Source organism: Perna viridis, chromosome 4, assembly GCF_037379345.1.
Source record: "Perna viridis isolate PV_CMFRI_1.1 ecotype Kerala chromosome 4, ASM3737934v1, whole genome shotgun sequence".
NCBI classification, from domain to species: Eukaryota; Metazoa; Mollusca; class Bivalvia; order Mytilida; family Mytilidae; genus Perna; species Perna viridis.
Genome location: NC_142448.1, coordinates 13,324,447 through 13,339,315, shown reverse-complemented (window position 1 = coordinate 13,339,315; position 14,869 = coordinate 13,324,447). Strand labels below are relative to the sequence as shown.

The 14,869-nt window shown below is 31.5% G+C and overlaps 1 protein-coding gene across 1 annotated transcript; it reads left to right on the top strand.

Moving 5' to 3' along the window:
* The first annotated feature begins 265 nt into the window (after positions 1-265).
* On the top strand, positions 266-14,544 carry LOC148618928 (rhomboid-related protein 3-like). Its single transcript, XM_088578300.1, has 10 exons — positions 266-427; positions 1,268-1,838; positions 2,595-2,618; positions 3,021-3,185; positions 8,189-8,410; positions 9,068-9,210; positions 11,594-11,706; positions 12,383-12,483; positions 12,799-12,853; positions 13,944-14,544. Exons 2-10 carry the CDS (start codon positions 1,344-1,346, stop codon positions 14,174-14,176), a joined length of 1,551 nt encoding a protein of 516 aa, XP_088434426.1. The 5' UTR covers positions 266-427; positions 1,268-1,343; the 3' UTR covers positions 14,177-14,544.
* Positions 14,545-14,869: the final 325 nt, after the last annotated feature.

Here is a 14,869-nt window from a genome sequence, read left to right as displayed (position 1 = left end):
ATGTGAAAAATTGAGAGTATTTATTGTTGATCTTTCAAGATCTGACCATTCCTATGTGAAGGATACTGAACGATATCACTAATCAATGGTCTAAGATATGATATGATTTGACTTTTTCTCAAATGGGAAAATTTTTTCTTTCTAACAGAGATATTACTTCATGCATAAACGTTTATGATTAAAGTGTACATAGCATACACATGTTATGCACTGCCATACCGAGTTCGTTCTTTCGATAAAATAAATTTATAGTGTACTAGTTTATTTCTTTTCATATTTTGTTGTTGTCTTAAATCAGACTAAAGTATCACGGATGTGAAGGTAACATCATAACAAAAGACCAAAGGCTGATTGTAGGATTTCATTGGAAACAGGCTTCCGAACATGGATTATATTTATATAGAGTGCAATCAACCGTCACCACATGGTAAGCGATTTTATTTGCCAACAAATCGATTTTGTTATTAATCTTTTATTGTCATTATTTTGAACAAAGAAAGTTTAACCCGTTCAAATTTTAAACCATTTTTGTGAATGTTAAAAGTGAACAGACTATTGAAATTTTAATGGACTTTAATTACATAGTATTACTGATAAATATTTATCTATTGCTTTTTTTTTTAAATTGTCAATAAAAACAAAACAAAACAAAATACACGAGTGTTTTTCATTATTAATTTCAACATCAGGGCCAAATTGAAGTATTTTTGTTTAGTGTGTGATTACATAAAAGGCCGAGATCGATATCATCTCACAATCTGAACAGATGACCTGTTAGACGCCTTTTAATTACGCTGCCTTTTAAATCTAATGATGGAGGTTTTATAGAAGAAAGCAATTTTCTAGTACAAAACAAGGATTTTCTAACAGACATAACACACGATGACAATCGATACATCAGAATACACAACGCTTGTAGACTTCTATATTCATTGATTTCCCGTGCGCCAAATGACCAGTGGGCTTTATTTTCATTTTACAGCAGTAATTGTTCTGCATCACACGCCTAATGAAAAACCCATAACAATCTGTTTTGTCATTTATTACAGTATATAACACAATGAGTGTTATTTTATCACTACGATAGTTCACTGTGACAGCATTCGTTATTATATTACTGTTAAGCTGGTTGTTTTGATTATTTTTAAAAGCATTGAGTAGACACTCGAGGGATTCGATACAATAAATCATGATTAGAGTGTGTGTGTGTGTGTGTGCTTTTTAAGTTCAACTCACTTAATAAAATCAATTATGTCATTTTTTTCAGATTCCAATCCAACGGATGTTGATGAACTTACACAACAACAGAGATGATCACATGAACAGAATTATACAGAATCGAAATGGCTGTCAGAAAGCAGAGAGTTGCATTTAAAGATATAACTCCAACAGAAGAAAAATCTCCGATTTCATCCATTTCTTTATCACTTGAAGAAATGGGTGCGGTCTCGAAACCAATACCTCCTCCTAAACCAAAGATGAGACCGAAGTTAACCCTAGACTTATCTTCCATTCGCCGACAGCCAGAGTTGTTTTCTTCTAGTGACTCAGTGTTTGAGGATAATAACATTTGTTCTGAGCTTTCATTTAGACGACAAAACAAACCTCTGCCAATACTAAAACCTATTCTGATATCACAACCTAGAGTAAAGCCAGTAAGTCCGGGCATAGAAACGCTTCCTGACCATCTCGGAGAATCTAGAACGAGGCAAAGACAGGATAGGCGTAAATTGTCTGGGACGGCAAGCATGTCATCGAAAAGACAACCAAGTTTTGCCAGAAAGCCGAACGATGTTGATAATGCCTATATACAGTCCCTCAAAACCCACCAAATAGACGTGAGTACACAAAGTTCACATATGATTTAAGGGAGTGTGTCACATTATAGTTGTGTATCACGAACCTTTAAGTTACTTATGTGTACACAAAAATTTAGGTGTATTCTGCACGTGCATCACGATCCCTAGTAATATCTTCTTAACAAAACACAATCGCCATAGTAGCTTAACCACTGCACCATACAAATTTGTTATACACAATTTTCACAAGCATCAACAAACCACCATTGAAGTATATGACAATTTATACTCTTATCTTATATTACAAAATTTATATATCGAATACTTTCAACTTGAACACAAAGCGATTACAAGTTAAATTTGGAAACGAACTAATGGGATGTGATGTTTTTCCGTGTTTCTCGTGCATCAAACATCGTGTGCTTTGAAATTGTTGAGATGAGCGTCCGGGAGAAATTACTGTAGAATGCCGGAAAGGTGATGATGAAATAGCATAGTTGTAATTACTGAGACCCTGGCATTTAAAGATAATCTGAAATTTTAACCAAAATTCGATTTTGTCAACATTATTGACAGCCTGACAAATATCTAATTAAGACAGGAAGATAAAAAAATATAGAAATGAACGAACAACATTAAACCCAATTATTCGCTTGACGGTCTTTCATAATTCATGAAGGAGATTTTGGTTTGCTTACCATTTTTGTTCTCACGCGATAATTTTCTTAGACAGAAACGGTCAGATATAATATTCTTCAACTTATTCTGACCACACTGTTTTCCATTTTTTTCTAGAATTGGAAGCACTACTTTGAACGGGTAAGTTATTGTTATCTCGTGTTGGCATGATAACAGTAGTTTGTCTTAGATTATTTAACTGTTTCTAAAAAAACATAATGAGCTATTTGAATTTTTTTGGTATAATTGGGAGTTATCGGAAATAATGATAATAAAAATAATAATAATAATAAAAAAAACAAACAAACAAACAACCAAAAAAAAAAAAACCAAACAAACAACAAACCTAACAACAACCACTGTCTTGTTACTTGTATTTCGTATAATTTGTAAGAACGCGCATTTTTTGTTTTTTACTTTTGTTTTGTTTTGTTTTGTTTGTTTTTGTTTGTTTTTTTTTCGATTTCGTAATATAAGGCTTACACTAAAGCATGTTACTAACTTCTAAAATATGAAGTGGACGATGATTATTTTACCATATAGCCAGGCAGACCACGTCCCGGTGTAATAAGTGTAAATGAGATAAGACAACTTCTCCGGAACCCTGTCTTCATTAAAGATATGGAAAGCCATACTGTAGAAGTTTTACAGATGAAATGTACTGAACCAAAGAGAGAGGAACTTACCTATCAAGAACTCGTCGACATAGTAAGTTAAAGGACACCTACATTGTCAAAATTGTAGTTTTTTTTTTAACTTACATTGTACTTTCGAGGAACACTCGATGTAATCAAAGCCTTAGAGAAAAAGTTTAAAGAACATTATTTTCAAATAGATTCCATTAGTGTATTTTTGCTGAGCATAACAAAAAGCTATTATATAATAAAAAAATGAATTAAATTTAGATAAAAAATAAACTTAAGTAACACACTGAAATATCTTTGCGGAAAAGTTGAATTGAGAGGGGGAACCACTAGTGGAAATTGAATCTTTGCCTGTTGGTTTAAAATATATTAAATCACTCGCTCAGAATGGGACAGAACTCGTAAAATTTGCAATAAACCATTTTTCGGAAATTTTATTGATGTCACGCCAATGTTTTATTCTGGCTTTTAATTTCTGTATTTAAACATTAATGGAAAAATAAAGTATTATATAGCTACACTTTGAATACTTTTATGAATTATTGACTGTTAACAAGACAAAAATAGAATCTTTTGTTTCCTATGTACAGTTATTACTGGAAATGTCACTACATGTATGTAACAATGATTATGAAAAATATCAAGTAAGCTTTCCGTGTTTTAATTTTCGGTTTTTCGGTTTAAAAAATGGAACAAATGAAATTACAAACTGTTTATCAAGCTATGGTGCTGTGCTCATGTCTGGCAAAGTCTGGAAACGGTAATTGCTTTTTTTGTTGAAAAGACTTCCCCGTGGGAATTCCTGTAAACAGAAGTTCCAATTATGTATTCATGAATTCACATAATTTTACTTTGCATCTTTTAAAAATAGGTAGCGAACCGTTAATAACTTGAAACTCAAATTATGACAGTCACCTGACACAGTATAATATTAATAATTACTTAATATCTCTTTTATACTTTGTCTCCAGTCTGTTTTCTTCTAATATTCGTGTTCAATTTGGCTTATAGTATTAATATAATGCACCTAGAACTAATGATAAAAATCTTGGATTTTACATAAGACTTAGGTAAGTACTTTTCTCTCTTTTCTCTTCATTTTTTAAAGAAATATCAAAGATAAAATGTGTCAGTTTAATCAGCAGGGTTATGTCAGGAATGTGACAACTTATCTTCGCATTTTTTTGTTTATCTTTCTCATTTCAAGTGCATTGTTTTCACAATATCTTGTTGATAGAATGGAATATCTCTTTTATCCAAATCGTATGGTCTTTTTGAACAGGCATGTAAATCAACATTGATTCTCTTTAGGAGGCTCGTGGATTTTGATAGCGATATTAACTTTTCATAATAATCTCTTCAAATTTTGATACTCTTAACAGAAAAAGTATAATAAAATTCTAAATACAACTTTTTGCTGTTTTTTGTAATGTTTTCCTAGACAATGGATTTTTAGAATACTTGAAAAAGTTTAACATGTGTCAATTCAGCTATATTTTGCAAATCTTGATATGGTGGATAGGATGAAAAAAAAAATTAACTGATGGTTTTGAATTTGAACTCGTGGGCATTCTTAAATGGAATCAGAAAATAAAAATGAATGAGCATTTTAATCAAATATATAGCGCTTTCGCTTCTTCAGTTTTTTATATTAGAAAATATATAAACAAGTATAACAAAGCACACCATTTAACTTTCCTTGAATTAAAAAAAGCGTCTGTTACAAAGGAAACATGCAAAATGTGTTTTCATATGTTTTGAAAACACATGAAAAGCATATATATGTTTCTCATATTTTTTTCATATGTTCAGGGACCACCATTCAAAACATATGTTTCCGACTCACGAATAAATTTAGTATACAAGTAAATTAAAAACTTATGGCATTAACATGTTTTCAGTTGAATGACACACATGACATGCGTATAGTTTTCACATAATTTATGCATTTTATCTTCTTTTTAACCTAAGGAAAAAAAATAATAAAAAAGTAAAACTTTTAAGTCATTTAAAATCATTACAGCTTCCTGATAACTAAAAAACTAAAGATTTGAATGAATATAAAATCGCTGAAAATGATAAATATGGTTAATTGTGCGATTGTAACCTGGTCTTTCAGTTATATCCCTTTTTGTTAGAACAAATTTGCTAACTCGTGAGTTAATTTCTGGCCTGCGATGCTTTCCACTGTACGGCACATTCCACTTGAACCAGAAATTCATGCGTACCCGGTGGTTTATCAGACAAACCGGAAGTAGCATAAGTGAAAGTTGGTTCGTACTGTGTTTTCAGAATCAATATCTGTCGAGGCCAATACGTTGTATCACAGGAAAAATTGCTTTGAAAACACCTGAAAAATTTAAGTTCGGGATATGTTTTTCATATGTTTAGGACCATATGATCAAAAACACTTGACTAAAAACAAGACAATAATAAAAATCAAATAGTATATTATGTTTTCAATAGAGTATGGTTTTCATATGATTTTTTGAAAACATTTTATTTCATGCATTTTTTAAAAGCACAAAAGTATATTTTTACCATACTGGTTCTAAATAATTATATGTTTCCATATATTTTAAATAAAATTGTAATTTTTTCTGTGTATATATGGACCTGTTCAGATTATTATATTCAGATTGTATAGCTTGCTTTGATGGATACTGTGGCGTCTTTTACTTCGATAGGTACACAAACTGCGATTCAATTAATCCCAAACAAAATCACGTTTTGATAACGAACAAATTCTCAATATTTGGATTTGAATAAAATCAGATAAATAATGTTTCCGATTTTTTTAACAGGTTGTACAGAATAGCATGGCTTTGAGAGTGTAAACTGTTATTTCGTACCATACTGTTCCAAATTTAAAATAATTCCTTTTAATATAGAAACATAGCATCCACATGCATACGTGGCTTTAGACACACGAGACGTGGTCGTTAAAGTAAAAAAAAAACCCACAAATGGCAATAAATGTAGGATTCACAAACGTGTCCGGTTCCACGAACATGTCCAATTTTACAAATGTATCCGATAATATGCCATAAAATCACAAACTAATTGTTCCCACAAACATAGACATCATTGTTTGTTTGTTTGTTTGTTTTTTTTTTGTTTTTTTTTTTTATAAATATGCGATAAATATTCAAACGGGCGAGAGAGCCGTGTTCCCGACGATGGCATAAAACTGAGCGGTGTAGCACAGTAGGACATTCCTTTATTTCCCGGATGTAGAGTTTAACAGATTTATGGTTCATTGGTTGTCCGTACACTTTAGCAAAAAACAAACTACAAAGTATTTTAGCAACTTACCACAGTCCCGAGATGCGTTCTAAGGGCTGTTATAAACGAACCAATAAACAAACACATAAAAAGTCAAGCGCTTTATTTCTAACTAAAATCTAAGCATTCTCGATTATCCATTATACATAATAGCATAAACTCTAGGTATATATTGATTGTAACACATGAAGAGGTAAACTGGCGCAGTTTAAACAATTTTAAAAATGTAAGTGGCGCTAATGGTACTTCTTAAATGTGAAATTGGCGCAAAAGTATTCTTCTCAGTCGTTTACCATTCCAATGCTCCAGTTATGTGCCTGCACAAAATTCTACGTTTAACGTCAAACTGATGTAGTCGCGAAGACATTTTCTTTGAATTGTATATATTAGCCTCTTGTAATCGTTTTTTTGATAACTATTTTGCGATTAACAGATATTGGTTTTAACAATTTAAGATAGTTTATGCCTCAGAACTAAAAAAAGCGGTGAATATGAACCATGTATTGTACTGGTCTCAATATTTGAAGTAGATATCAAGAGTATATCTCTCCCAAGCTCCAACTATTTCATAAAACGAACATAAACAGTTTTGTAAGATATTTGTAAATCGAATATGCATGTGCAATTGAATGGGACACGTTTCTGGATGCAGCATGTGAGATGTTAAATGCATTATATAAGACTTGAACTAATTTACCATCATATATATTGTTTACCTTTGAGTTTATTCCAAACCACGAATCACACAAATACGAGACAAATGTCTGGCTAAGAAAAAGATTTGATACTGCAAAGACGTTACGACACCGCAGACCATTGTAGATTTTCTGGTCTGTCGTAAAAGACAATATACAATAATACAAGTGACAGTAATATACAAGCACGATTAATTTTTCTTCTGTCATATTAAATTTTCCACATGTTATGATATTACATACCGTATGTATCACAAATCATAAGTTTTCACACACACACACACACACACACACACACACATATATGTTGCCTGGAGCTTTAATTTTGCCGCGAACCTAGTTATTATGTAAGAGAACTACAATTTCGAAGTCCAGTTTGAAAAGACTTGCAGATATTCTAACTCTGACAAAAAACGAGTAAAAAGAAGTTATTGAACGAGATGAAAACAAAATATTAATATTTTCAAGATCTATTGATCAAATATTGAAACAGAGACACGAGACATAGTTAAATAGCTGAGATCATATGGTAATTTCATAATTATAAATGACAAAGCTGCTGTATCAAACAGCTGACAGATATATTGACAAGTAACCTATACAGACTTCCGTTAATAGCATCATGATGTCAAGAACACATGTTATTGATTATATATCGAACCAATCAGTGACCTGCTTTAGATCGATAACTTAGCAGAATTAAATGCTTATGGTAAAAAAACTACACTTAGAGACTGCACAACATAATACAGTATTAGTAATACTTAAAATAGCATCGCCTTTTGTTTTAAATGAGATGATATAATGACTAACTAGGAAATGTTATATTTTTTCAGTAACTGAGTCAATTATTAACATATTATTGTATTATTTTTAAGTAATGTAACAGTGCAATGTTTAAAAAAAAAAAAAAACAACGATGCCACATAAACAAGACACTCTTCGCAGTAATAAAAATGTTATTTCCCTGAAAATCAAACCATTATAGTACATGGAAATCATTGCAATTAAAAAAAAGTATATGAGAAACAAAGCATGAGTAAGACTCGAACGTGATTCATTTCCCTCGGTTTATGTATATTTGTAGATGAGTAATAAAAGAACACCAAGTTTCAGACTTGCTGTAGATGGTCATAGTAAAGAGAAATTAGAATGTTTAACTAGACAAGAGAGAACAACGTTTTTCCAGGTGATGGTTCGTGCTGTAGCTCGTAATTACTTGACCGATGATGTTGAAAGACAGTATTACGCAGATAGATATACTTGCTGTCCTCCACCGATTTTTGTGCCTTTAATTACACTTATTGAGGTTAGTTTGTATTTTTTATTTTGGAATTATTTGTTTGAAAAAATTCATTATTGCAGTTCACGAGGCATTGTTATGTTCAATGATTAATTGATTACAGGTGTCCTTTTGAATGAATACATATCATGTTATGTATGTATATATTAAGAGTGAACGGATGGACACTTTCCTATCCGATCATCTATCAGTTCAGTGGAGTATTCAATTTCATATCATATTATCATATTTTGTATAAGGCTTTGTTGATATGACACCGTTTCTTCTAAATAAGCACTTGCAGACAAAACGTACAGTGTTTTTACAATTTTGTTGTCAAACTCAAACTCGCAGAGATACCTTATTGTACCATTACACATATTAAAAAAATATTTTTAGATAAATACACTTCAAATTCAACAGATAGAGGATAATTCTACTACTAGTGGCAATTACCATAAAATTTCGACTTTTGATACGCACGCACATAAATGATTTGATAAAAACGATTACTCTGGGTTAATTCCCAAGGAAAACTGTTCAGAGAAAAATAATAATAGAAAATTAATTGATAAATAATTGTTCATCTTCAGTTGGGAAAATGTAAAAACGTAGAACATGAACTGAATATAAATATGTCTTTTATTTGAGCATGAACATTACAACTTTGCTTTATTGCTATAGGTGGGACTATTTGCATATCACTCTGTGGAAGGAGGAAACATCACACACAATGGACCGTTACCTGTCGACAGTGTACTTATATATAGACCAGATAAACGCGTAGAATTCTGGAGATATATTTGCTATACTTTCATACATGCAGGGTAAGTATACATACAAGAGAAATAACTCTAGAACATCAAAATATAATATTGATTATATTCTGATTCATTGGCGTTCAGTGCGTATCATTTGTTCTTTACTTGGAGACACGCGAGTAAGAAATGTTAAAAGAGTGATAAACTATAAAATCTTTCATTTTCATCTTATTTGTCACTGTCATTGTTGCCAACCTAAAAAAACGTGCTTATTCATTTCATTCTTTATAAACTCCCTTACCACGTAGGGGTCTTTAGTAACACTACATTACTATCATAAAGTAGTATAGTGTATATAAAAGTTGAAACGAGACGCCATTTGTCAAAGTGTAAACCATATACTGGCACTTTCCTGTTTTCAGCTCTATTTGATTGTAATTGTAACCAAGCCAAGTCAAAAATTATAGTTTGCTTAAAAACAAGTTGATATAAGAGTAAATAAGGGAATTAAGATTCCAGCGGAAATGAAAAGAATGCAATCCAGGGACAAATACTGGACATGGAAAACAGACAGACACAACAAAGAACATAAAATAACCAAAAAAGAAAGCAACAAAAGTAAATGAGCATGGCTCAGTTGCACCGGTAGGGTAGGCATCCTCTTCTTTTCTAGAAACACCTGCCGAGTTGCTCATAAAAAGTCAATGCCGGGGTAGACGAAAGATAAAATGAAAACTATGACACGCTGAACAAATCAGTTTTCATGGTGCAGATGGATACACCGTAACGATCCACGAGTTTATTATGACGACCATAAAACTTTTGTAGTGATGACTTCAATCTTGAAGCGACATAACCCTGTTCCAGAAGCCTAATTTTAAGAATTTAAGCACAATAGAAAAAGTCTGCATAATGATGACAAGCTCTTGTATAACGTCTGAGTTGTGATATGAAAACTCCATACGCATGCGCTGAAGGGATGTTGTCACAGATGAAAGGAAAGTTGACAATTTGGAATGAAAAGTTATCGCGTTTGTCGTATAGTTTGGTCAATAGTTTTCCTTTACCATCGATCTCTAAGTGGAGGTCAAGATATGATTAACTTCACAGTGTCTGTAGTTTCCTTTATCGTAAGTTTTTTGGGGAAGATGCATTGTATAAAAACAATGAAACAAGGATTGTATAACGATAATGCGTCATCTTTATATTGGAAACTAAGGACTAGGTCAGCGAGTAGAGGAGCACAATTTATTCCTATTGAAATGTCGACCGTTTATTGAAAAACGCGTCCACCGCATTGGACAAAGAAGTCGATAAAAATTCCAGGATTTTGAAAACATTCTCTTCGGTATGTTTGGAAGATGATTCGGAATCGTTATTCACAAAGTATGAAGAATCCGTATTAAGTATTACATATCTGTAGGTGTATCGTCTGTTTGGAGTAACATTGATGTATAATGTTTTTGAGTCGGGGTTTTAACGGAGTATGGGGAATAGGAGTATAAAGAGTTGAAAAAAAATATAGGATTTGAATGCTGTTGTATTCTGATAATAATCTTTAACACGGGGTTTCAAGAAGATCTAAATCATGCAGAAAAACCTTTAAGAAATATGAACAACCCTCAAAGTTAAAAAAAACACGAATTAATGTTTGTATGTAGAGGAAATGCACTGTTAACAAGCTTCTTCATGAAGGATTTTGATAAAAATTTATATAATTATTTTGAATTGAAAATATGGTCATAGCATGTATTACAGGAATATATTTAGTAAAAAAAACCCAATTGCTTTCAACGCAAACCCATTGTTAAAGTTATGCCCCTTGTGAATATATCTTTAGAGATCAAGAAGTTTTATGTATTACTCTTTAAGGTTCATAAGACGAGTTATTTTTTTACAACTTTCAAAAGATAGGGTCATGCAATATTTTTTGGCGATATACAACTGCTGTACTTTGACCCTAGCCCCCACCACGGTGTAAATTGCTATGAAAAAAAATATATGAAAAGCCAATTAAAGAACTGGCATATTTTGAATTGTAAGAATGAAATATCTTTCAAATTATATTAAATTGAAAAAAATGTTGTTCAATCCCACGGCAACTGGCCTTCACTTCATGATAGATTATTCACCGCAATAGGAGTGGTCCCTGTGAATATTAACTATATTTATATCTGCAGATGAATTTAAGGAATAGCTCTAATAGAATATAGGAAAAATTACAGTATGTTTTTATTTGTTGATATTGTGGCCCTAGACGTATGAAAAATATAGGAGAGACACAACACGTTTTTTCATTTGTTTTTCAAAACATATATTGCAATTTTTCCTGTATAACTTTCGTAAACAAGATAGTGTCAAAAGCAATCAAAGCAGATAATAGAGTTTACTAAATATGATTTTTAGAAACATAGATATAATATCGATGATAAATCCATGCTTTATTCAGATGGGTTCACTTGATGTTCAATATGGTTGTACAGATAGTGGTTGGTATACCTCTGGAGATGATCCATGGATGCCTTAGAACTTGTATTGTATATATGTCTGGAGTATTGGCAGGTATTACCATTTTCCTTAATTCTTTTATTTAACACTGACCTTTTGTTATATCACATGTTATTCAGTAATTGCAAGTATGATATTATGAAATAACCAATGAATATTATAATACCTACCATATCAATTCATCTGATCTATGCCCCCTCTTATAAAAAAAATCCTCTTGGTTGACATTCAACAGTCCTTTTCTTGTATTTGTCAACGTATTTGATCTCAAAAAGCACTAAACTCACATTCATTTCAATTAGCATATATATTTAATTCAATTACAGCATTCAATCACATTAAAATAATACAATAAGCAAAGGGAATGAACCACATTAAAAATGTATTCACGACATTCAACGATAAATGTTTAAAATATATTGATGAGAAGTGAACGACAACAATTCAGTTTTTATTTTTATCACATTTTTCTTACAAAAATGTTGCTAATGTTTTTGTTTTATGAAATTTTAGAGAGTTGTATATCAGTTAATAATTATAATTATAAAATGTATGTAATGAGAATGAAGTATAAACAATTAATCAAGATTTTTTTTTTTATCACTACACCATATTAACCCGAGAGGTTATTCGAAATTGTTTTGGATGTAAAACCGGGCTGTTTTTGATGCAAAACGTTCAGTCTAGAAAACAGTTTTTTTGTTTGTAAAATAAATCGTTATATCTACAGGGTCATTGGGAACATCAGTATTTGACATGGAAGCATATTTAGTGGGTGCTTCTGGTGGAGTTTATGCATTATTGGCAGCTCATTTGGCAAATATTGTTCTGGTAAAGTTTTTTTTTTATATTTTATACTATTTCGAATAAATTTGCATGATATAATATTAAAATACAAAAAAATACATTTAAAGTAAGTCATAACTGTTTTATAGTTTTATATGTTTTTTGTTGTTTCATCAACAAAGAATTGTATAAACAAAGTTATGAAATTGACAAGAACAATATGTAAAAGAATATCTGTCTATTGTAAAGGTTTAATTGTTATCAAATAGATTATTGTAAATTTTTTTAGAATCAAGTTAAAGTTACAATTAGCTTTTATAACTTCATAAGCGTAACTACATTTTAAATCATATTTTGTAGAACTATTCAAACATGGAACTTGGTATTCTTAAATTAGCAGCAGTCCTTATTATTGGTAAGTTTCTAGATGAACTTTCGTGAAGATAACTATGTCAGATGTACTGATATTAAGCTACTTTTTATTTAAAAGATATTAGCTAATAGAACCTATTTTGAAAATTGGTAATGCTAACATACTGAATATATACTTTTATTTTTTTCTGTGATGCAATAAAGTATAAAACAATGACATTGGAATAGGAGAACTAAGAAAAGAAAATAGAAGAAACTTCATGGAGACAAAACTGGTTTGATGAGCTTCAGATGCATATACTTCTGCACTTTGTTTATTATAATCAAGGGAAATATCGGTATAAACATTTTATTCAAGTGAAGATGAATGAAAACAAAGTGTAAAATATTTATTACAAATTAAAATTGTAAATTTTTATAAACATACTTTTACCTTCACTATTAAGGATACGACCACAGCACAAATTTTGTCAAGACTCTGTGAAAACAACCAGCAGCTTGGGTAAAAACATTTTCTGGCATGTTGGTGTCCCTCTGGTAATCAGAGATGACACCCCCTCCCTATGCATGCAATACCTGTACTCCAGAGTCTGAAAAATATTTACTTTCCGTTTTGCCCTGATGAACTTGTTCCTTCTGTGATCAAAAGTGAGCAACACTCCCATTTGGTAACAAACGTAAAGTGGGTTCCCCTGGTAAACTTGAATGAACCTTTTAATCTATACATGAATTCATTTTTAATGTTTGTATTCATTTGGCGTTCCATAACCTGATCTTCTATGTTTACAATTGTAGAACTTAATAACCTGAGCTGCAATAAATAATTATCTTTAGATTTCACATTTCCCGCCACATGAGCGTTTCTCCAATCGCTCACCCAACCAGTATTTTCTAAGTTTTCATAATCATCCCTTACATAATTCCTGCTAAGCCACATTGTATGTCTTTAATAAATGTAGAGTTACATAAGTGTGATAAATGCCCCCCATTATACCTATACATACAATTCAATATCTTTTATATTTATTGTACTGTAGCGGATTGAAAAGCCATCCTCTCTTCTAAAACAATTTCTGGCAAAGCTATTTATTCCTTATAAAACATTGATGGCAATGTCTTTATTTGTTTTTTAGCAAGCGCTGATGTTGGTTTTGCTATATGGGATAGATATTCAGGAACCGAATCGAACGCTCCGGTAGGTTATACAGCACATCTAATGGGTGCACTAGCTGGACTGACGATAGGACTTGTAGTGTTGAAGAACTTCGAGCAGAAGCTTCATGATCAATACATTTGGTGGATAGCACTGGCTGTGTATTTAGGTTGTATGGTTTTTGCTGTCTGTTGGAATGTGTTGTATTATTGATTCTCCTCAACTTGAAGCTAAATTTATAATACTGAAAAAAGTACCAGGTGTCCTCCTGAAGTTTGTAGATTATTGATATCGTGACTCGTTACTACGCATGTGTATTAGCATGGTAATGTATTTTATGACGAGAGGTGGATGAGCTTTTTCAATGACATTGAGACTCGTTACTACACATGTGACATGTGTATGATTAAAAGTGGATTAACTATTTTAATGACATTGTGACTCGTTACTGCGCATGTGCATCAAATGTCTCTTATGACAAGAAGCGGATGAGCTATTTCAAGAATAACTTTATGGGAATGTGACATTTTTGTATGTCTCCATTTTAAGTCTGTTCATTAAAGACATCTTTTATAATTGTATTTAAAGTATGAAAGTTTCTTTATGTGCCATCATCTTACATTTAATGTCATACTAATATTTAAAAATCAAGTCACATAAATCATTTTACTCGAGAAAACCGGTTGGTTCAAAATTGTTATTTGGAAATGGTGAAAGCTTTCTTCATAAATCTGATCAAATTCATTTCAGTTGAGACGATTTAAAAAAGTTGATCATATTTTTCAACTTATTTTTTATTCTTGAATTTTGTAGTTTCCATAATAATGAAAAGCTTCCACATTAAAATACTGAGAATCAGATTCAATCCAATATATACAGCAACTAAAATCGCCTCTGAAAAACGAA